Source organism: Chamaea fasciata, unplaced genomic scaffold (genome assembly GCF_029207755.1).
Source record: "Chamaea fasciata isolate MVZ Bird 193981 ecotype frontalis unplaced genomic scaffold, bChaFas1.0.hap1 SCAF_6, whole genome shotgun sequence".
Taxonomy (NCBI): Eukaryota; Metazoa; Chordata; class Aves; order Passeriformes; family Sylviidae; genus Chamaea; species Chamaea fasciata.
This window is the reverse complement of record NW_027094091.1, coordinates 53,087,253-53,110,064: the sequence shown is the minus strand read 5'-3', so window position 1 is coordinate 53,110,064 and position 22,812 is coordinate 53,087,253. Positions and strand designations below refer to the sequence as shown.

General features: G+C 41.3%; 1 protein-coding gene across 1 annotated transcript in view; it reads right to left on the bottom strand.

Moving 5' to 3' along the window:
- SNCA (synuclein alpha) overlaps positions 1-21,187 on the bottom strand; it is a 62,057-nt gene extending 40,870 nt beyond the window's left edge. Inside the window, 5 exon segments of the mRNA XM_066186382.1 lie at positions 5,325-5,470; positions 10,776-10,835; positions 13,100-13,141; positions 21,039-21,081; positions 21,083-21,187. Coding sequence (XP_066042479.1) covers positions 5,325-5,470; positions 10,776-10,835; positions 13,100-13,141; positions 21,039-21,081; positions 21,083-21,172 — 381 coding nt within the window. The 5' untranslated portion in view covers positions 21,173-21,187.
- Positions 21,188-22,812: the final 1,625 nt, after the last annotated feature.

Sequence of the window (22,812 nt, the reverse complement as noted above, 5' to 3'; positions counted from 1 at the left end):
CTAGAATATGGATTAGCTTTATAGAATGAATTTGTTACAGATATTTTAGTACAACACACCATCATTAATTCTGAGATCAGTAAGAAAAGCTCTACCAAAATAAATCAGTCCAGCTATGCTACAATCAAAGAGATATGTCAGCTCACTGACAGCTCCACTTCCTTCAAGAATTTAAAGAAACAGCTAACAAAGGCTTTCTTTTAAGAGGGTCTTCTGTGAATCAGCTCCTGAGCAGTGTGGATACCCTAATGGGAAAACTATGCCTCATTCTTCCCCTCTCAATCAATCTACAGACATTAAAAAAGGAAACACTGCTAATAGCTGCTAAATATCCTCTTTGTTTTGCAGCAGTCACTCATACATTATGCATAAATCAAGAATAAAACAGAAAGGGAAAAAGAAAACCCACCCCAGACTACATGCTCTGCACATTATGATTTAAATAGAAATTTGAGAGCAAGTGTGGTCTGACTGATGTTCAGTTGTGGCTATATGAGCAGGCCTTCTCCCATCAATCTAACTCCTATACTAATCTCCTATAAACCTAAACCACTGGTTTCCTTGAGGGAGACAGACTATGTGCTAGTTACCCCACAAGAAACCACTCTATGCAAGCTTGCAGGGCCAGGTTGATGGGGCACTGAGCAACCTGGTCTAGGGGAAGGTGTCCCTGCTTGTGGCAGGGGGTTTGAAACTAGGAGATCTTGAAAGTCCCTTCCAACCCAAATAATTTTAAGCTTCCAAAGCACTGCTGTACAGTATATTGAACATTAAGATGGTCAGAGAACCAGATCTTCATATTCTATCAAAATACATAGTTCCATCTACACCCAAATTCTTCAATGATTAGACCTACTTGTAGAATCTTATTGACAACAAAAAACGACATTAAAACTTATTTTTAAAGTTTCAGGAATTTTCCATGTGGCATGTCAGTATTATGGCAGTGTAGCAAAGAAAATGCACTAAATAGATTCCAAAAAAATAAAAAAAAGAGACAAAACAAGAAAATGCCGGTTGAAGCTTTTTAATTACCAAGCTAGGCATTTTTATTGTATGCAGATAACAAGGAGAGCACTAAAAAGGTGTTGGGGACTTTAAGGTTGATATTCAAACTTTGGGAACTGATATCCAAGATAACTTAGGGATGACATTTGACTTCTACTTAAGTTATTTCTGCATAAGATTTCTACAGAAAAGTTTCTAAACTGATTTCTGTTTCTAAAAATCAAAGTGTAAAGTGCAAAACCTCAAGATTTCATATTCAGCTTTTTTTGGTTTTTTAAACTACAAATGGTGATCAAAATTTCTTTGGGAACACACAGGAATCTCAGTTTGCAAAAAGACAAATCAGACATCTTTGAAAGAAATGGTATCACATTTAAGAAATCGGTGCTTAATAAAGCAGAAAAGTATCCTTCCTTTTGCCACTGAAAGACAAATTTTCAGTGACACTCAGCGGGTTTGCATTCCTTCTACTAGTAGAATTTCCCAAATGAACAAGTAACAGATGACTCAAGTACACTGTGATGACCCGTGTCTTAATCAAAACTGAGTTGCTCTCACCAAAATTCAAAGGTGTTTCACCATATCTTTAGTCTCAGCAATGCACTATGTCTCATGGAGCTTCCCTGGAAGAAGGATCAAAAAAGGCTTTTACATATTTGTATATTTGATTATGGTGATTCCCCAAAGTGGATTCATTCACCCTGGCTCTGAACAAAGGATAATGTCTGTGGAAAATTCCAGTGGTTCACAAGATTAGCTGTTCAAGGAAAGAAAAGTAGTAAGTAAAGCAAGAAAATCTGTGGGTTCCACCAGACTGAATGCTTATGCTATGACACTCCGAATTCTAAAAAGTGCCAGGAAATGCAAGGGGTAGGAAGGGGAGATACAGGAAACTTGACATTGCTTTTACTCTTCATTTTCACATTAAATCCAACTAGCAAGGGCTCCTGGCTAATTCATATTTTCAATAGAAGAAAGCGCCTAATGCCTAAATTGTCAGTCTTGACACAGAGAGACTTTTTTCACTGAAAGCTTCATAATTAAACCAATGAGTTTTATTACCTGCTTGGGAAGTGTATTGCCTACCTACTTGTTACCTGCTACTGTAATTTTGTGTTTTCAGTGCTATTTACTGCAAATGTAATAAATTAAGAGAGACTAGGGAAAAAAAAAAAGGATTTAAACATAGAGATACCAAACATGATCCATACAGAACCCAAAAATCTTAAGGACAAGCCTGGTCTGTCTATTTCCTGTAGTAAAATTTATAGCACATGAAATCTGTACGACTACAGCATCATAGGCTACTCAAAGAACCTTGACATTTCAGCTTGACTGGGAATTTTGGTGCTAGAAAAGTAAAAATGAAATTACTCAGCATGGAAATCATAGAAGTTGGCAACTGTTTATTCTTGACATGCCAGGGAACCAAATGACATGGATTCAGTGAGGTTAAGAACTTCAATTTGTTAATTACCTGTCTGAAAACAATAATCTTTATAATCCATATTTTGCTTTCACACAATATTTTACAGTAGATACTCGCTTGCTGGTAGCCCCCCTTTGTATCCATACATTCAGGCTGACTTACAAATAGAACATTCATGTTCATCCCTGCATTAAATGCAGCTATCATTAATTTTTACTTTTTAAAAAGTCATTCAGAAGACCCACTGTACACAGAAATAAAACACACAGAGGCACACAATAAATGTCCTGTCATTCAGTGAAATACTGCTTGCAGTACATTAGCCCTTATATAATTAATTTGAGCCTACCAACCACCACTACCCTGGCTGTGTTTAGCAGTGAGCTTCCGCCAAAGCAGAACTCCCCCAGGCAGCCTCAGATGGGCACTCTCAAGTCAGCCCTGTCTCTCACTGTCTCAGTTGTCACTCCCCACTGCCTGCTTACACCAGCTGCAGGGCAGGTGGGTGACAGTGGGGTGTCACAGCAACCCTCCAGCCTGGCCTCACTTGGCTGCTTAAGCTTGTGCTTTATGCTCCAAAGCACACCAGATTTTAATGCTACACTAGGCCAGCTTGGAAAAACTTCTCAAGAAAGAATTTTACCATGAATTTGCTAAGTATTTCTTTTGCATAAATATCATTTTATCCACAAGTGTTTTTTTTTTTAAAAGAAGTGCTTTTAATTAGCTGAAAGTCAAAAACAAACTTCCATCATGGCACAAGAAAAATGCCAGTCACCAGGCAAGACTGCAGGCTCTCACACAGGCAAGCAGCCTTAACACACGACCTTACATGGATAAATGACACAAAGTTACATTGATACTTTGAATGCCTGGTTGGCACCTTCTGTTATCTCAGAAAGGCTCGCCCTGCTTCCTTCAAAGGACCCATCTCCCACTGCTGTTCTGGATGCCCACACCTGCCCTACTCAAGTGTCAGTTTACCTGGAAAATCCAAGCAAAAATCTCTCATGTCCCTCTAAGCTGCAAAGGAATGCAAACCCACTAGGTTTTAAAATAACTTTATGTGACTCAGTTTTGATATTAACATTTTTGAAATGGCTACTCATCCCTTGCAAAACCAGTAAAAGACAGATGCAAGGCAGTCCAGGAGGAGCCACAGATACTCATCAGCTACATGGCCATACTGCATAGATGACTGCGAATCTCAGTCTAAAAATATTGGTATGAAGCCTCAAATGAATGATTTTACATATCTAAAGAACAAAACACCAGTTCAGAATAATGTTGCTATTAATAGGAATAATATCTATGTACATTATGGATGTTCATTTCACAGATGTGATTTTATTCTGTTACAGCCATCATGACTTACACTTAGGCTTTATAATACAGAGAACAGATTTAAATTAAAGTCAGCAGACATTTGCTTTATACTTTATAATTACAGGGATCTCTCTCCACAGAAAGAGATAAAAAAGGCATTAGTTATGGTCAATACTAAAGGGGGTAATTGTGTATTACAGCAGTGATGCTTATTATACTGCGTTTCAAGAGCTGCAGACAGAAAAGAATATTCTCAGCATAAAACTATCCAAGAGCTTTAGCAAAGATGAAGGGCAGAGACCACTGTGACCATGCCACATTCATGTATCCCCTGGCAGTTCATTAGATTGTCCATTTTGCAAATCTTCTCACACAGGTTTTACAAGGTCTATGACCACATCAAAAACGTGTTACTTAGAGCTAAATAAAAGAGGACTTAAAAAAAAAAAAAAACAACCCAGGAATATTGATTTGAAAGAGAATAAAACTGCTTGGGAGATGTTTTCAAGACAATCCACCACAGTGAAATGAATGCCTACCACAATGTAATATCCCTTTTTGCTCCCCATAGTAAAGCACCAATAGGATTTGTCCAGACAGACAGGACTACACTTCAACAAGGAAAAAAATCTCCCATTTTTAAGGATTCAATTTTTACAGTTCCTCTGGACACTAACTGCAAACAAGATACACAAGAGAACTTCATGCTAAATTCCATGACAGCCATATTTTTATGTAAACACGAAATACTCCTCCTAATTCTGTTTTTGTCTAACTCTTAAATGTTTATAAAGAAAAGGGCACAAAAGGAGGTATTTATCTCCAAAAAACCACTATACATATTTTGGAAAGCATCATTCCTGCCAGCTGGGGGTCAGTTTTCACCTAGTGTCAGTGGAATAATATTAACTACAGAATATGAATAAAAATACCTACAGTGTTTTTATAATATGACCTAGAGCAAATTTAATGTGAATAGTTGAGGCTATTTGGAGGCATTTTTGAGATAGTATCACTGCATTAATGGAAGACAGTGACCCTCCAGCTAGAACTTGCCTTTAAATGCAATGTGACTAACCAGTCAGTGGATTGGTACACAAACCATCCTCTCTACAACTAGAGAGAATATAACCTGTACTCTTAGACCTGAGATTTGCTGCTTGACTTGTCAGCTCTAGGAGACTGCTTTTCCATCCCAAATTACTGGGCAAAAGTTAGACTTCCACAAAACTGTACAGCTATCCTACAACAGCTGGCCTCCACTAGAGGCTGCTAGGCTCAGAACCACCACTATATCACACTTTAAACCATGATCCAAATTAACTAAGACATTTCAGAATAGTAAAGTTCCATGTCTAATCCCACTCAAGTTCCCAGATCCTGCAAGTCACTCAAAATACAAGCTATAAACAGCAGACATCATCCTTGCTGTTCGTTTGGCACAACACAATTCATCCTGCATTCATATGGCTGGGAGACAGAAAGCACTCCATCTGCCTCTCAGTTCATGAGCCCTTCATTGCTCACTTCTTCACCTGGAAAAGACTGTAAATAAACAAACCTGTTTGGCCAACTGATCCTTCTTCACCAAGCCAGTGGCGGCAGCGATGCTCCCTGCTCCTTCCACTGTCTTCTGTGCCACCGCCGTCACTCCTGTCACCACAGCTCCCCCAACATTAGACACCTGCTCTTTGGTCTTCTCAGCCACTGAGGAGAAGCAGATGAAAAAAAAAACCACATTATGTCTCTGGGAGCTCTAAGTTTTTCAGAGAATTTATCACTGACAGCCCAGCATCATGAAAAGCCCTAAGGCCATTTTCTGTACCCCAAGTGGATCTTAAGAAATTAAACTATCCATCTGGTAACGCTGGAGCAGCAGAGGTAAAAATAAGGCTTAGCTGGGGCTCAATTTCCTCCATGTGAAAGACATCTGATATTTTCACTCACATCTAACTGCACTTCAGGGAAGAAAAGGCATTATTTAGGAGCTCTTATTACATCCATCTCACTGTATAACATATCCTAGTTTAGAAATGCATTCCAATTAGTCCAGAAAACACTTGCTGCATGATACAGGGCATGGAAAACAAGATTTTTTGCATTAGACTCAAAACACATTGATTATTCTTTTTATATTTATTTTCTAAGATATATTTCATTAAAACACAGATCTATCAATGCTCAGCCAAGAATTTCAAACAGAACCTTTTATCTTACTCCCTTGAGATTTTTGCCCCACTGCTGATACATAATACACTAATTTATAAAAAGACTGAATGCCAACGCAAACTGGATTAATAGCTAACTTCCAAGCCCCAGGGAAACCACAAGTCATTTAGCCTACATATACATCAGCAGTTGCCATTCTACCTTTCAGAATATCACTGGGGTTTGTCTGCTCGTTCATCCCCAAGGGCTCTTTCTGACAGCAGCTTGAACTACAGTGAAACTGCTCTAAGAAAAGGGATGGAATGACCTCATGCCTTGAAGTTACACACCCAGATTTCTAGCAAAACACACATGTACTCCTCTAAACAAGAGAATGTTCTTCAAAAACATCTATCATATATTTTTGCCATTCTAACCAACTCTAGACTTTCCTTCGGGCTAAATCCCATCCAATCCATAAAAAGGTATTCATTGCTTTATAGGGATCCTTTATGAGCACGGGATGGATTCTGCTTCAAAGTCAGGCCACCATTTCTGAGTCTCTTTTTGGGAAGTACATATGAAAATCAGACATTCTGTGGATAAATTACATTTCTTTACTTCCTAACATAAAAAGCATCATATCTGTATCACAGGGCAGGCAGCATGCATTACTATGATTGGTATTAAATAGCAAAAATTAGGAAAAAGCTAGAAAGTTAAACATCATGACTAATAAGCAACTTCTACTAAAGACCCAAATTTATAAGTATCTGCTGACTGAAAATGGAGGCAGATAATTTAATGCTCATTCTAGCTATTTAAAGGGAAAAGTTAGTAAACCCTAATTAAGTATTCTCTATTATGACCAGGAGCTTTCATTAGAGACTAGAACAACAGACTGCACATTGTTTGAAATTAGAAGCAGAAAAAGTCTGCTTCAAATATCTGCCACACTATACATGCTAATACTCTAAAAGTTCATGAGAAATTTCATTGTGTACATCCACTACTCTACTGCTATGCTTTTTTCAGGGAAAAAAAAAAAGAAGAATCAAAAGTAGGGTTTGTGGAAAAGCAAATGCTGCCCTCAGGGAAGATTTGACTTAATGCTGGCAAGTACAAAAAGACATCTGTTAAGATGCACCATTTGATTATTACCAGCTACAGACCACAAAAAGCTTTGGATTCTATGCATGAAATTAATACAGAAAGCTTTCCACTAGTTCTTGCAAACATATCTTAAGATGTGTGCCCTCATAACACACTATATGTTGCAAAGCCTAGTGAGACCTGATTGTGCTTGGAGTCTTTCAGAAAGAAACTAAGTAACATCATGAAACAAACTCATTCATGTTGTTCCAAACGGCAAAAAGAATTCTAAGAAAATCAAGCAGCATCTTATAAAAGTAGATCCAAAAATCCAATTTTCCAATAAATATTTAAATTTAAAAAAAAGCCAAAAGAGGAAGAGTTATGTTTTGGGTATGGTTCAATACTGCTTTTTATTTTTCTTCTGTTTCATTCATTTTCTGGGACAGATCATGGGCTGCATTCAGAGCAGCATAACCAGCAAGCAAGGGAGGGGATTCTGCCCCTCTGCTCTGTTGAGCACCCACCCACAGTGCTGCATCAGCTCTGGGGGCCCAGCACAGGACAGACATGGGCTTGATGGAGTAAGTCCAGGGGATGCCACCAAGATGATCAGAGGAATGGAGAACCCCACCTACAAAGACAGAGGTGGGGCTGTTGAGACCTTAATTGTGGCCTTCCAGTACATACAACCCTACAAAGAAAGGTGGAGAGGGACTTTGTCACAGGATCTTGTTGGGACAGGGCAGGAGTAGATGAGTTCAAACTATAAGAGAGTAGGTTTACATATGGAAGAAATTCTTTACTGTGAGGGTGGTAAGGCAGTGGCACAGACCGTTCAGAGAAGCTATGGATGTCCCATCCTGGGAAGTGCTCAAGGCCAGGGGGCCATGAGCAACCTGGTCTAGCAGAAGGCATTTCTGCCCGTGTAAGGGGGTTAGAATCAGAATCTCAAAGGTCTTTTCCCACCTAAACCATTCTATGATTCTATAATTCAGGGTTCTTTCATCCTGTCAATTTTTTTTTTGTATGGAAGTGACACGTTGTTTTGAAAACTCCCCTTTCCAAAAAACATTGAATGGCAGAACACATAAAGGACAAATTCAGTAGGCTTGATGCTGACAAGGGCTCAGTTGGCCTTCAGTAGACTCATCCTTTCTGATAAAATTATAAAGAATGGTTGTACTGTGTTGACTGTCACAGGCACAATTAATTTCATTACATCAAGCTCTTAAAGCAGGTGCACCTTAAAATATCAAGAAACGGAGTGGAATCGAGTGCACTGTGGATGCTACAGCGAAAACACCTGATTCTCAGTGCCATTATTATACCCACATTTCTTATACTGTGTTGTCATGGCAAATACAACCACCTGCCAAGAGCAACTATCCAGTGGCTGCAGCTCCCATTACAGTATTTTGGGAAGGCACTGTCTCAAGTCCATTTTCTCCTCCCAGAAACACATTATCCTAGGAAAGGCTTAGTACATACAAACTCAAATGAAAAAGGAAAGAATCAGGCCACTAACACTGTTACTGGCAGAGCAATAAGACACTGATAAAAGTAGTAACAAAGCAGCACACTTAAGACTGCTTCATTTCAGACAGCCATGGTTTAACCCCAGCTGGCAACTAAGCACCACCAAGCTGTTCATTCACTTCTTCCCCCACCAGGATGGGGAGGAAGAGAATTGGAAGAGTAAAAGTAAGAAAACCCATGGGCTAAGTATGGTTCAATTGAAATAAAACAATAATAGTAATAAAAATCTGTAATAAAAAAGGAAAATAAAGAAAGAGATAAATCCCACAGGTCATGCAAATTAGAACAATTGCTTACCCCCAACCAACCAATGACCAGCCAGTCCCCAAGCAGATCACCCCCACCAACCTTCCCCATGGTTTTACTGCTCAGTATGATGCCATACAGTGTGGAATATCCTTCTGGTCAACCAGGGTCAGCTGTCCTGGATGTGTCTTCCCCCAGTTCCTTGTGAACCCCCAGCCTCCTCACTGGTGGGGCGAGTAGAGAAGCAGGAAATGCCTTGATGTGTAATCCCTGCTCAGCAACAACCACAACATCCCTATGTTATCAACACTGGTTCCAGCACAAATCCCAAACAGCCCCATACCAGTGCTATGAAGAAAATTACCTCCATTGATGGAGGAGGTACAACTGACACCAAAGAAGGCTCCAAGCATCAGCACTTCATTGTTCTTCAGTACAACCTTTTACACTATTATCTTAGATGCGTTACACCTGTGTGCCCTCTCTACCCTTCTGTGATTGGTCAGGTGCACCTCAGCAGTCCATGTTTCTTTACCTTCAATATTGGTCACCTGTCCTACACAGCTGTAGCCTATTAGGGATGAGGCTCAGCCACAGCCCCATCCTCAGGCACCACAAACTGTGTGCATACACTCCATCCCAGGCAAACCTGTCAGTCAGACACAGCATAAGAAAGCTGACACAGGAGTTACCATGGAAGATTTCTCACACACTGCTTCAGAAATCAGAGCCATGAAGATAAACTCAGCAAACTATATAAATCACACAGATTGGAAAAAGCAATCATAGTAAGGAGAGAATCTTCTTTTCTGTCTCTAAGGAACAAGTACACATCAACACCATTACCAGAGTGACTCTGACTATGAGCTCCAGCCTGGTGACCCTCCAGCTCTGAAAACCCCACAATAGGAGAATAAAAACCAAAATAGGTTTCCAGTCTCATGTATTTTATTGCTTACAGTAGTAATGGGGAAAGCATTAAGTGTGCACAAACACATCAGTTCAGAGTACAGGAGGTTGATTCCAACTTACTAAATTTATCTGAATACCAGGTTGCTTAATGATCTTAAGCCATTAAGTCTTTGTAAAATTGAAATCTGCTTTGCATCACAGTGTTGAGAACCAGAGTAAATCAGCTTCTGCAGAGCTTTGCTGTGTTATGGCCTGATTACTTCCTTTATCTATGCAGAGACTGTCCATTCCATTAAATGACCCTGGGACAGTGTACAATGAGCACACCAAGGCTAACTTTGAGTTTAAGTTCAATACTGACTACAGCACTGTGCAAAAAGTATTAGCTTTGAAGTTGTCTTTTCACTACTTATTACAGACAACTGGGTAGCATACAGTATCAATGTAAAACCTCTGGAGCAATTCAAAATAACAACTAGTTACTTTCAACCTTGAACAATAAAAGTAGACTCAAACCACAGAATTTCTCTGAATTAATGAACTTACTCTTATTGCACCAAATATACTTTTGAGTAAGTATTTCAAACAGTAAGTTTGTCTTAAGTACTTGAATAATTTATTTACAAAGCACCATAAATATGCTGGTTCTTTAATTTATGAAATTCTCTGTAAGATACCTGTTGGAGTTAAAGACCAGGAATACCAATGACTGAGAATGTGAAGAACAAGAATGGTCAGATAAAAGAATTAAGAAAAACACTTGACTATGGTGTACTACTATCAATAATTGCCTTCACTGACATGATTGAAGGATTAAGAGCTTTTTTGACCTGACTTATTTACAAAGAGTGCTTTATTTGGAATATCAGGAGATAGACTGTAAACATTTCATCTTTGATACCATTCATTTCTCGGAGATAAGAAAGATAGGTGAACTATGCATTTACAGTCAAAGGCTAGGAGATATTTTAATTCGGAAGGCAACTCTAAACAAAAGCATACACCATAAAACCAACAAGCAAAGCTGCTTTATCATCAGAAGTTCAGAGAAAAGGTGACCTGACAACACACTCACCATATTCCTGTGAATCACAGCCTGGAATCCTCATTTCACAGTATCTTGATGTCACTAAACCTGGTACAATCAGGTCACATTTAAAGCAATAAACACCTCAGTCTAGTAATTCTGGGTTTGGAAACTAACTGACTGAAGAAAGCATTTAGGTTTTTTAGCCCTTTAAGGTGTGTCATTTCACAGTCATTTCACCAGCATAGAGGGTTAAATCAGAATTTATTCAAAAATAGCAAAACTGTCAGGATTCTGGAGCTCAGACATTAAGAAAAGACTGACTGCAAAACTGAACAACGATTTTGATCTGTGATTCTAGTTTGTATCTGACCGTCTCTAACCTCTCAAACCATTTTTATTTACATAACAAAGTGTTTATTTCACCTCAGGTTTCACATTATGTACTGGGGAGTTGATATCGTAAGACCAGCACAACTTGTGAACTCCTAGGCACATGAAAAGAGACAAGTAGGTCTTCACAAGGGACTTTAAAGGCATTTTTGTCACATCAACCTTAACAGCATTGATTTAAATGGATTTGATTTCTACGGCAACTTCACCAGCATCTCTGTCTTCATGTTATACCTCATAGAATCACTACAGTGATCCCAAATCTGTTTTTATCTACCTTCTCTTCCTGCCAGAAGAACTATTTATAGGCTTGATATTATTTTTTTTTTCTTAAAATGTTTCCAAGCAGTTCCTCTGTTCTTACACTAGCAAATCCATACTGTTTCATTTTGGAAGCCGTGGTATCTAGATTTTGCCTGCAGTCTTCTCTTCTCACTGCCATATTTCAACCTGTTCGTTTTCCCTTTTCATTCAACAGCCAAACTCATCTCAAACAGCTTGAAAGGCCAGAAGGAAGCAAATCGTGGCACCAAACGCATTATTCCCAAGTTTTGGGCATTTCACTTTGTGTCACACCAAAAGTGTGTGAGGAGCAGCTACAGTTTTGCCTAGACTCAACAGTAACTTTTTCAAATTTTCTATTCACAGGCACAGCACATAACAGATGTTTTCCCCTTATGTTTGGCTTTACAGTCTGTTTTGTACCTTCCAGAAGAAAATTTAACATATTTTCAAACCCATTAAAAATTCTATTCACCTACTGAAAATTTCCTGCCTAACTAAACATATTGCCATCACAAAGAGAGGTACAGCATTTGAGATCAGTAGTTTCTTTCAGGATGAGGAAGAGAAGTCCCCCACTGAGCTAGCCCACTAGAAACCCAGTGCTTCAACACACTTCACACGTGTGCAAATGCCCTTGACTTTGATTCTACCACATCCCAGCTTGGGGAACGTCACCTCTATTAACTTGCTTCCTAGTGCTGCCAGTTGCTGCTCCCACATCTGTGATGATATTGGATATATGTGCCCCAAATCTCATTCTACTGCAATCCTCTACTAGTCATAGGAATGATCCCTCTGAATAGTTCTCTTAATTGAGGTCTAACAAGCTGCGTTTTCAAATCTCATGACAACAGAGCATGCTCAGCCTGAGGCTAAATTCTGAAGGACTATCCTCAATATTCTGTTCTGTTTTGTTACTAGAAATACTCTTGACTGACTTTTCAACCATTTATGTGGGCTGTGCATTAAGTACTGACATTTGTTTACCTACCACTGTTTATCCTTGGCCTTGGCTTATGCAAGCACAATGATGCACTGATATGTGAGCTGAATGATACACTGGCTGTACATGAGGAAAAAGAAATATTTTTCTACTATCTTATTTGTTTCTGAATTTGTTAGGGGAAAAACAACTTACATTTCTTGACTATGCATTCTCTTCACATCTCCAGAACTCCCACATTGTACAGCAGAAAATTATACATTTTATTCAATGCTCTATGGTCAACTAAGGCTTTTCTGTGCTCTGTAGATATCAAAGACTTCCATTCATTTTGCCCCTTAAAACAAATTATTGGTTACTGGTTTCAGTTCATACCTAAAATGATCCCTGCAAATCAATTTAAAATGCAAATTTAGTCTTTCTTGGTGTAGAAATGCTATTGTGAAGATACATGCCTGGCATTAAATTCCAAGTTGGAAAGTGCTCTTGCTACTGAGAGATTAGTCAGCTAAAAAAAAACATTTTGAAACACTCATAATTGTGATAAATTCAAATCAAAACTCTGAAATTTGTTTCTTTCTTGTAAGTCATTTCCATTCAGTCTTCCCACCCAAGCAGATCTCTCAATTTTCCTATGCTTTTCCAGCTTTCATGAATTGTGGTGCTCTCAAAAAACCAGAATTTTTAACCGCAAAATGGCTGGTTAATCTTATGCAGGAAAGAAGCTGAAATCAAGAGATAATTATCTTACCTGTTGTAACACCATGAACAACTCCTTCCTTGGTCCTGGAACCTAAACAAAGAGAAATATTAGTTTGAAAATGCATACTCTCAAGTACTGGTAAAGACTAGAACAATGATAAAGAGAGATTAATATGTAGACTGCATACTGTTGCATACAGTATTTTCCAAGGTTATTAAAAGAAATTAAAAAGAAATTCAGTCTAAGGGAAAAGGCAAAACCACCAGTAAAGAACAACTGCATGGATGGGTATCGACTGTAGAAAGGTGAATAATACTGGAAACACTCCTGCAAAATATCGACTTGCTTGCCATTTTCTGAATAGCTGTATTAGGCCTCCCACTTGGCACACTCACACAGATGACTCCGCACTAGAAACCATGTTAACAACCTAAGGAGGACCATGCATACATTTGTAGAAGCTCTGAGCCACAGTTTCCAGAAGATCCTTAAAGTTTCATCTTTGCCAGATCTCTGTTTGCAGGGCTTGACAACCACTACTGAACTAAAGAAAGGCCTGGAGGTTAAATTCACGGGGAGATGGAAGTGCTAGCCAGATTTAGATACCAACTAATCAAAAAAAAATAGCTTTAAGCACTAGATAGGATTTCAGCATGAAAATGCCTCCCAGGTCACACTCAAGGGCTGCTGCATCCACTGTCCTTGTTATCACAGACCACACATGAATTGCAGGGAGCACCCTGGAACTTGTGCTAGACAGAGGCATAACACAAGGCCAGTGTAAGCAATGTAACTCTGCCACACTGAAGACCAAACTGATTTCTGCAAAACCCATGCAAAAAACCCATGACTTTTTACCATGCTGCCTGAAAGGGAACAATCTCCTGTGTCTTTAAGGGGAAGAGAAAAACTAGCACATACTGCTGTTTTAAAACGTAACTGGGTGTCATTTTCCCTACCAGCCCTCTACTTGCCCTTGTCAGGTTCCATAATTTGGCCACATTTCAGGGATTAGTATCCATCTGTGGACTGTGATGCTTAACAATGTGCAATTAAGAGAGTTTATGGCTCCTAGTTAATCATCTTACCTAGTCTGCCAGAGATAGGATGACATTTTATTTTTCTTACCAACACAGAAATGACCTTACTTGTAATACAGGTTTTTTTGCTGTCATTCAATATTCAAAACATTATAAGTTATACTTCTGGCTTCACACCTCTGACATAATAGAAGAAAATGCATAAGCAGAAAAATACTAGAAAAAAGCAACTTTTTGTCCAAAATTCTTTGCAATAATACAATTAAACACAGAAACACAATATCAGCTCATTCATCAATATGTCCCACTTGCTACTAGTGCAAATTTATGGAACTTCAGCCATGTAGTTCTGGCACTATTAGATTGATTACATGATTGAAAACGCTCTCTTAGCCATGAGCAAGAGTAGAATAATAATGCATGAGAAATACAAGGAAAAAAACTTACTGTATTGAGTAAAAGGAAATGTTCCATTAGCTAATTATGAGGTTAAACAGCCAAGAAGTCTTTTCCCCCCTATTTATTCCCATTTTATCTTTAAAAAAGTTTGTTTACTCTCACTGAAAAATATTTACCATTGAACAATCAGAAGTTTCATTATATGCAATGTGTTCACACCTAAGGACTTGTTTTAAGACTTCGGTTCTTAATTTCATACCACCATAAGACCTGAAAAAGCAAAGCACACAATGGAATTCAAGCAGCTGATGGTTCTACTGACTTCTAGCAACTAAACACCACAGCAGGCTTACAGTGTGTCTATTGGAATACTTAACATTAAGCACATGCTTTTGAAGGCATTGTTAGACCTGGCCAATATCTCATCCATGTTGTTGAACTGACTGTTTGTAAGCCAAGCCAGTAAAGACATGGAAACCTGTGAATTAGCAAGTAATCAATTGCCTAGGGCCAGAAAGGGATGGATGGTATGCCAGAACTCCCTGACGATCTGGGCAATGCACACATCTCCAGAGGGACCTATTCCAAATCTATTCTTACCTCACTTGCCCAGACATAACACTGCTATAACCACAACTTGAACAGAAATGCTGGTTTCTTTAGCGAAAGAGAGACTTCTCTTTAAAAAAAGCTCTGCTCCCAGACCCACATGGAACAGGATATGCATAGCCAGATCCATTAATTGGCAAACAACCAGCTGGTTGGTGTTCCAGACCCTACAGCATATGTTAGAGCTCAAGAGTACTTGCCCCACTGCTGCACACTTGCATGCAAGGAGCTGTTCCTGCCCTCGCAGCTACAACAGCATCATTAGAATCTGCCAGAACAGGCCTATAAATAACAGCAGTTGAATTCAGTTGGACGACTTCTGGCTGGCCACAAAGGAAAGCTGGTTGTCCACATCGTTTCCAGGAGAAACTAGCTGTCTTTCATCCTGGCATTCATGACAAATCAACACTCTTGCTCATTGTACCCTGCATAACAAGGGGAACAGAGGAATCAGGGTAGGGATAATATAAAGACCAAGGAACATGACTCTAACCTAAAACAAGAAGAAATAGTAGTAGATGGTAATGCTACTTTTCCTAGCTATAGTAGACATCTGTGTGAGGAGAGCGAGAACACTAAACAGCATTTTTGGGGTTTTTTTTCAATTTTAAAAATCACCATAGAGTCTCTTCATGATTTATTATCATTGCTGTTACTGTGCCAAAACAAAGGAGCGTATCAGCACTTTGCAAATACACTCATTTCTGGACTATTTGAGAGACTAATGGATTACTCACATTGCTGGTTACAGACTGGGAGACGTAAACTCAGTTTAGAGGAAGGGGCAATCGACATTTAAGGAAAACATTTGCTTCCAAGTCCTGAAGCTTGTTATTCTACCAGACCAACCTTGAGTGCCTCAACTACTCTGCTGGCTTTTCTACTACCACAGGAAAAAAAGAAACATTATGAAAAGGGAATGGAGGAATTTGGATGGCTTTGCCAAATAGGTCATGACTGTTCTGCTCTACTCTAAGGCCATGTGCCAGCACAGGGAGTAGTAAACAACTCTGTCAGCCACCGGCTGCTAATAAACTATTCCTTTGTTCTGTGAGCTTACCACACACCAAAAACGATCAGACTGGAAACTTCCACTCCTGACCACTGAACATGCACTCAGGAGTCAACTGAGCAAAAGCTTCGGCTCCCTGGAAGCACACATGAAGCTCAGCAGACATCCTGAACACTGCACCTCCAAGAGCGTGTTCACAGAGGAGGTACGACTGACACTGAAGAAGGCTTCAAGCATCAGCACCTTGTTATCTAAAAGTCTCTCGATACCTTTTTCTGTGTGGCCTCCCATGGGCAGCTCCACACAGCTCTAGCTCTTTCTCTCCTCTCTTCCTTCTGCAATTCCAGCTCACTCCTTCCTGTCCCCAGCACCGCCTAACCCTGTCTGTCCCTCACACAACCTCCCGTCCCTTCCTCCTCACAGCACGGCCAGCAGACACCAAATGATTCCCAACTAGCTCACTCACTCTTTTATCACACCCATAGCTGTGAGGGCAAGGCTGTTCCCACTCTTTGATAATTATCACAGCTACAATATATCAGGGGCAAGACTGCCTTTAGCATTATCTCTATCTGTCCTCCCACAGTGTGTGAGCACATCCTTCTTACTCAGTTCCTGGTTTCAAAGCCAGTGGGGATTAGAGCCCTGCCACTCACTTCCTCTCTGCTTCACACCAACAGCTCTTGAAGGATACAGAAAGATGCAGTTTGAAATTTATAGCACACAGAGGCCTGCTGAGCCTCAGTCCTTCTTTCTAAACAATGACCAGGCCATTTTTTGACATCAAGAAAGGTCCCGATACTGTGCTTGAACAAGTTAAGAGAGAATCGCCAATTTCAGTTGGCCAATGCTGAAGCCAACTGGCAGAGAAATTTAAGGGGGGAAGGCCCCCAATACTTGAAAGCATACAAACACATTGTTGACTGTATTGAAGGTATCTTACGCACTTAAAAGGAGGCCAGACAGTGGACTGAGGGAAGAAAGTAGGGACTTCAGCATGGACAGGGAAAAAAAACCAACTCCTTACTTAATCCTCCAATACACTGCTCTCCTACACAGCTCTAAGTTTCCCCCTTTGCCAAGAGAAATCTTCCTTGTGCCAAAAACATGCTAAAACTAAAACAAGAGTAAGAGCATTACAATGACTACATTTCAGCCCAAACAGCAGCTGTTGTTAATAGAACTCTTACCAGGTAGAATTAGGTTATTAGAATAACCTAATTCCACCTGGTAAGAATAACTTAATTAGGTTATTCTAAGAACCAGGTTATAGTCTTTCACATCATAGTTAACACAGTAGCCTGGACAGAAAGGTCCAGATGTTTTCCACAGTTGCTTAAATTACACTGATTCCAGTGGGAAGCGACATCACCTAGAGGATTTGGACCAGAGACTCTGCATCTTCTTAATTCTCCAGCAGCAATTGGGGGCTTAATGTTATGAAACTGAAAATGATTAACAGGTCCCACTCAGCCCAGTGTTGTTAGGTTCTTTTTTGCAAGATGTCAGGCATCTGTCACTGTATAATCTGGCTGTGAATCTCAAATCTGAAAACCTAACTATAGAAAAAGGGAGTGAGAAGTCTTCATGAGCTCTAATGAATTGTGCTGCTCCTCTCCTCTGCTCACAAAGGGGCTCCACCACTTTTTGCACTGCAATCGTTATCATCCTGCAGAACAAAAGATTATCACACTGGCCTTTGCAAATGATGCACAGGGGAAGAGCCACCTCTGCTGTGTGCTTGGGAAGTAGAATTAAAAAACATCCAGCTCCTCCTTTCCCTATTTGAACTTGTTGAGATGTCCTGTCTGTATGGGCAAGCACACAACTGGACACAAGCTGCCAGAGGTTCTGGGGACAGCTTCCAACCAAAGGCTCTTTTACCCGCACAACAAACTGTGCACATAGCCCTTGCCTCCTGAAAAGGAGGCACCTGGTGGGAGAAGGGTCCTCCACTGTTACAACAGGCACATGCACAGGTTCCTATCACAGCTCAGGGCTCTGCTGCCCCCAGTAATTTCTTGAAATTCTTGAAAAAAAAATAGCAAGGCGGCCCTCCAAAGTTCAACCTCAGCAAAAGAGTCTTTCAACTAAGCAGGAAATCTGTTGCCTCTGGGAACAGAACTAGGTTCAAATGTTATTATGGTCTGGAGAACAGGTCAGACACAAAGATTACTTTTGCACACAACGCGGGTTTCTAATATAAAGAAATTGATGACCCCAGAAGCATGGCCAGCACTACAAGAAAACAAAATAAAACAAAGTCCTACTTCTGGAAAATAATTCCAACCTCAAGCACAATATAGAGTGGAAGAACATCTATTTTGATATCTTGAAAATGAGCAGATGCTCATTTTAAAATAGATTCATTGTGTAATTAGTGCTCAAAATGACTGCCATCCCTGTTGGCAAGAGCACTGAGCTTTGCTATGGCTTAAAAGGGAGGGAAGTATATTCCAAATGAGTAGTCCACACTATCTGGAGCAGAAATAATTTCTTACAGACTGGCACTAGCCTACAACAGTAGAGAGAATCCAAAAAAGGCACTGGAATACCAGAGAACTCAGCACACCCATTGAAAAGAAATGCCTCTGGTTTTCAGCTCTGTTTAACTTTTCTCTGTTATGTGTGCACATCCCCCTCCCTCAGGACACGCAGCGCCCATTACAGAACTGACCTGCTACAAAATCAACAGAACAGACATGATCTACAGAAAAGGGTATCTTTTCCCCCTCCATTCTTTTATAGACTAGCTGTACTTGATGAATAAGAGAAATAACCACTTACTCATGTAGTCTTGGCAGATTGTTTTTCTGTGAATTTTTCATGACAGCATTTGCAAGACACTCATCTAAAGTCCAACACTTGCTAAATGAAGATGACTATCATGCATGAAAGTACTAGTCAGGGATTTGAAAAGATTTTTATCCCAAGCTCTATGCAAGACTTGTGTAGCCTAGAATAAGGCACTAACAACTGCTTTGCTACCTTGGGATCTACCTGCCCTACTTCATTAACTGTAGAGGCTCTTCCTTGAGAAGTCGTGGAAAATATCTGTCATGAATTTGCAATAGTAATTACAGAACATGAAACTAATTTCAGAAAATAACACTTTGCCATATAAAATGTTACTGTCAATGTACCAATGTCTACAACTCAACTCCTGAGCTAACCCTCTCAAATGTCTTCTCCTGAAATCCTTTTCAAGCCCCACATGCTCTGTAGAATGCTGTGAAGCCATCTTCACCTCCAGGTTTTACATTTTTTCATATTTATTTCTACTGTACCAACCATCCCTTCAGCCTTGATCTGGCAAACTTCTTGCCTGGAGTGCCAGCCAACGACCTGCACTGTAAGCCTGCACTTGGCTTCAAAGAACGGGAGCTCAGAAAGGCACAGCTTTCCCCTTGCTTCTTTTGCAATCCTCTCCTATGAGCAATTGCATATTTATTTTGCAGAAGAACAGGTCTGATGAGGATCCAGCTGTATATGTCTGGGTGCACCGATGAGCAGTGTGCTCTCTGCTGCCCACCTACCCACATAGAGGACTCCCTCTTTCGTCTTTCCTGCTGCCTCTGCCACACCCTGCTTGGTTTTTTCTGCTGCTGCTACGACTCCCTCCTTTGCCTTGGAAAGCCCTTTCATGAACACATCCATGGCTGAAGACTTTCTTCACACAGCTCTAGAGAAAAAAAAACAAAACACAGTACACACTTTCAGTCAGATTTTTTTCAGCTTTTTATCCCAGAAAGCGGAAAAATATTCTAACTAAATGGGAACACAATTACTTTAAAATTATATTATTTATACCCCCAAATTGTATAGCTATATGAAAAAGATATCCTATTTCCACAGAATCCTCTGGAGAGGTTGCCAATAATGCAATTCTGATTGGAAGATGGTTCCATTGATATAAGTACCTTCCTTGCCTATCAAGGCATCATTTTCTCCCAGAGGACAGTTCTGTTCATGTGCTGAATGCAAGATTTAGCCCTGTGATTTGATGATACTCCATCTCTCATCCAGAGAAAAAAAGCCCACTTAAATAAACATCAGCAACTTAAAAAAACCAAACAAACAGCCCAGCCTGAAAACCAAAGCACATAAATCAAATCCTCTCACATAAAAAAAAAAGTTCACTTGTTGTAAGAAAATGCCATTACAACTCAGGGCTGGAAGAAATAAAAAATGCTGCATTTCCATTAGTCCAGCATTTTACACACAGTCCACATAATTCTTTTGGAAACTGAGTTTTTCTGAATGGGTTCCTTGCATACATCACGACTGAGAAAATATTTTACTAAAAAGCCAAAGCAAGAACACGGGATTTTAAAAGCACTGCACTAAAGCTACCAAGAGAGTCCTCGGGCAGCAACTCAATCTAGTGCTAGCTACACTGAAACAGTAATTAAAACCCAGAATCGGTATCCCTTCAACAAATCCATTATCAGTAGTCCTTTCTCTTCCACCCACACAGACAGAAGTGCTGCCTGTTATCTTCTTTTCTTTGCCAGAGGCTGAGTAGGAGGAATGGATGTCTAGGAAGGCATCTGGGCTGTCGCAGCTTTCCACTAACTCGTGACGAGCGTGCGAAGAAAGGCAGCGCTTGTGCTCCAGCCAAACAGCCCACGGCACCTGCCGCCCCGGGGATGGCGAAGGGGCTGCCTTACACACAGCGCCGGGGGGAGGCAAGACCGGCCCGCGGGACCCCCCGGCTCCTCCACCGCCGCGGTCCCCGGGCCCGTCCCCAGGGCAGCGCCGCGTGCAGGTGTGGGGGCACCTGGGGACCGCATTAAATAACACACGGACACCTGCAGAGGGAGGCGGGAGGGAGCAGGGCGTCGCGCCCCTATATATGCGTGTGTGCATGTACCTATACGTGTACACAGACATGCATATAAATACATGCACACAGCGAGGCACCTACCGAGGAAAGCAGAGCGGCGCGACCATCTGGGCACCCACGGGCACCCGCGGACACGCCGTCGGCACACGGCGGACGCGGCGCCCGGCTTCTCCTCCCTCCCCCGTGCCCACACGAGAACGTGCAACAGGATGCATCTACCTAGCCATCCCTGGTATTACATACATACGGCTCTAATTCCACGCACACATACGCGCTCCCCGCTCGAGCGGCCCCGCCCTGCCCGCACTCACCGCCGGGCTCCTCCGCCACCGGCCGGCGACCCGTTCCGAGCAGGCGTGGGGCGGGCGGGCTGCGGGCAGGCGGGAGCGGAGCGGCCCGAGGGAGCGGCCCCTGCTCAGCACATCCCGAGGCGCGGAGCCGGCCGGCTCTGCTGGCACCACCCCGGCGGCAGCCCCGCAGGCGGCGAGTGCCGGCGAGAGGCGAGGGCGGGGGGCGGGAGGATGCGCCGCGGGAGGGAGGAGCGGAGCCTCTCGCTCCCTGTTGAGTATGCGCCCCCCGCCCGGCCCCCTGCGCCCACCCTATCACGTCCTCCGTGGCGGTGAGGTGGGAGGCGTGATAAGCTGGGGGCACCTGTTCCCTGGACGCTGACCAGGAGAGAAGCAAGGGTAAGAGGCAAGCCGGGCGACTCGGTCCCCCCCTGGGACTCCGCACAGTCACCACTCCCTCCAAAGGCTGGAGCGCCTCATCTTAGAAGTGTAAAGAAGCTGTTGATGCGGCACACCCCTGAGTCACTTCACCAAAGCCTTAGAAAATCTCCTCCAGTTTCTAACCACTTTTTCATTTCCTTCCGAATCTTCAACCCTGAATGACTGCAGTTCAGTGTGGCTGTTCTCACAAGATTCATGATCCCAGCGCATTTTAAGCACGGGAGGTGATGCTCTTGCAGGTGCAATTCGAGGCTTAACTCTATTGTACCTACAAAAGGGTTTTCATCCGAAATGAAGAGCAGTACGGCCAGACTTGCCCAACCCTTACGCCTCTGCTGGCGTCCTCCACCACACAATCCATGGCCACTGTCACCCGAATCTTAAACTCATGCTGAGAAGTCATTTTCTCCCCAGAAAGGGAAACCTACCAAACTTCTCTATTTTGGTCACAGAATTTAAGCATGAAAAGCCAAGACCAGTAGGAGACAAGGCACTAGAACAGATGGACCTTCAGCTTCAGGACATCAATTAAAATCCTGCAAGACTTACAGTATCAGCTTGGGGTTTATTGCACTCCAAAAGGAGAAACAGAACGTGACATAGATGAGATACAAGGTTGTGAGCTGCAAGGAGCATCTTTTATCCATCATCCCGTGCAGACAGCTGATGCATCCCTGGTTTTGTTTTCATGCTGAACATGTGGTGTAGGGTCTTACTCTTGTCAGGTTTCTTTGTAAGTCATAATATTTCTGTATTGTTTGGTAAACTTTCTTTTGCTTCATTCTACTAGTTTGAATCAACCAAGCATTAGGCAACAGATTTTACTTCTTTGTGTAAGAATGTTCAGACTGGTAATACAAATCATTTTCTCATAATTCTGGCCTCAAGAAAACCTTAAAAAAAAAGCCCAGAAATTAAATTACATAAGGTACCTCACATCATTCATTCTGTGCAGCACATTCATAGTTAGTAGTGCAATAGCTAGATATGGTATTTCTCTTTTCTTCCTATTTTGGGGAGAGGACAGTAGGTACACTTCCAGACAATTTAAAAAAAATCCAAATCATATTCTTTGCACATTAACTGGCCCAATTTATGTATTTTAGTATGTAAATTGGCTCATTGAA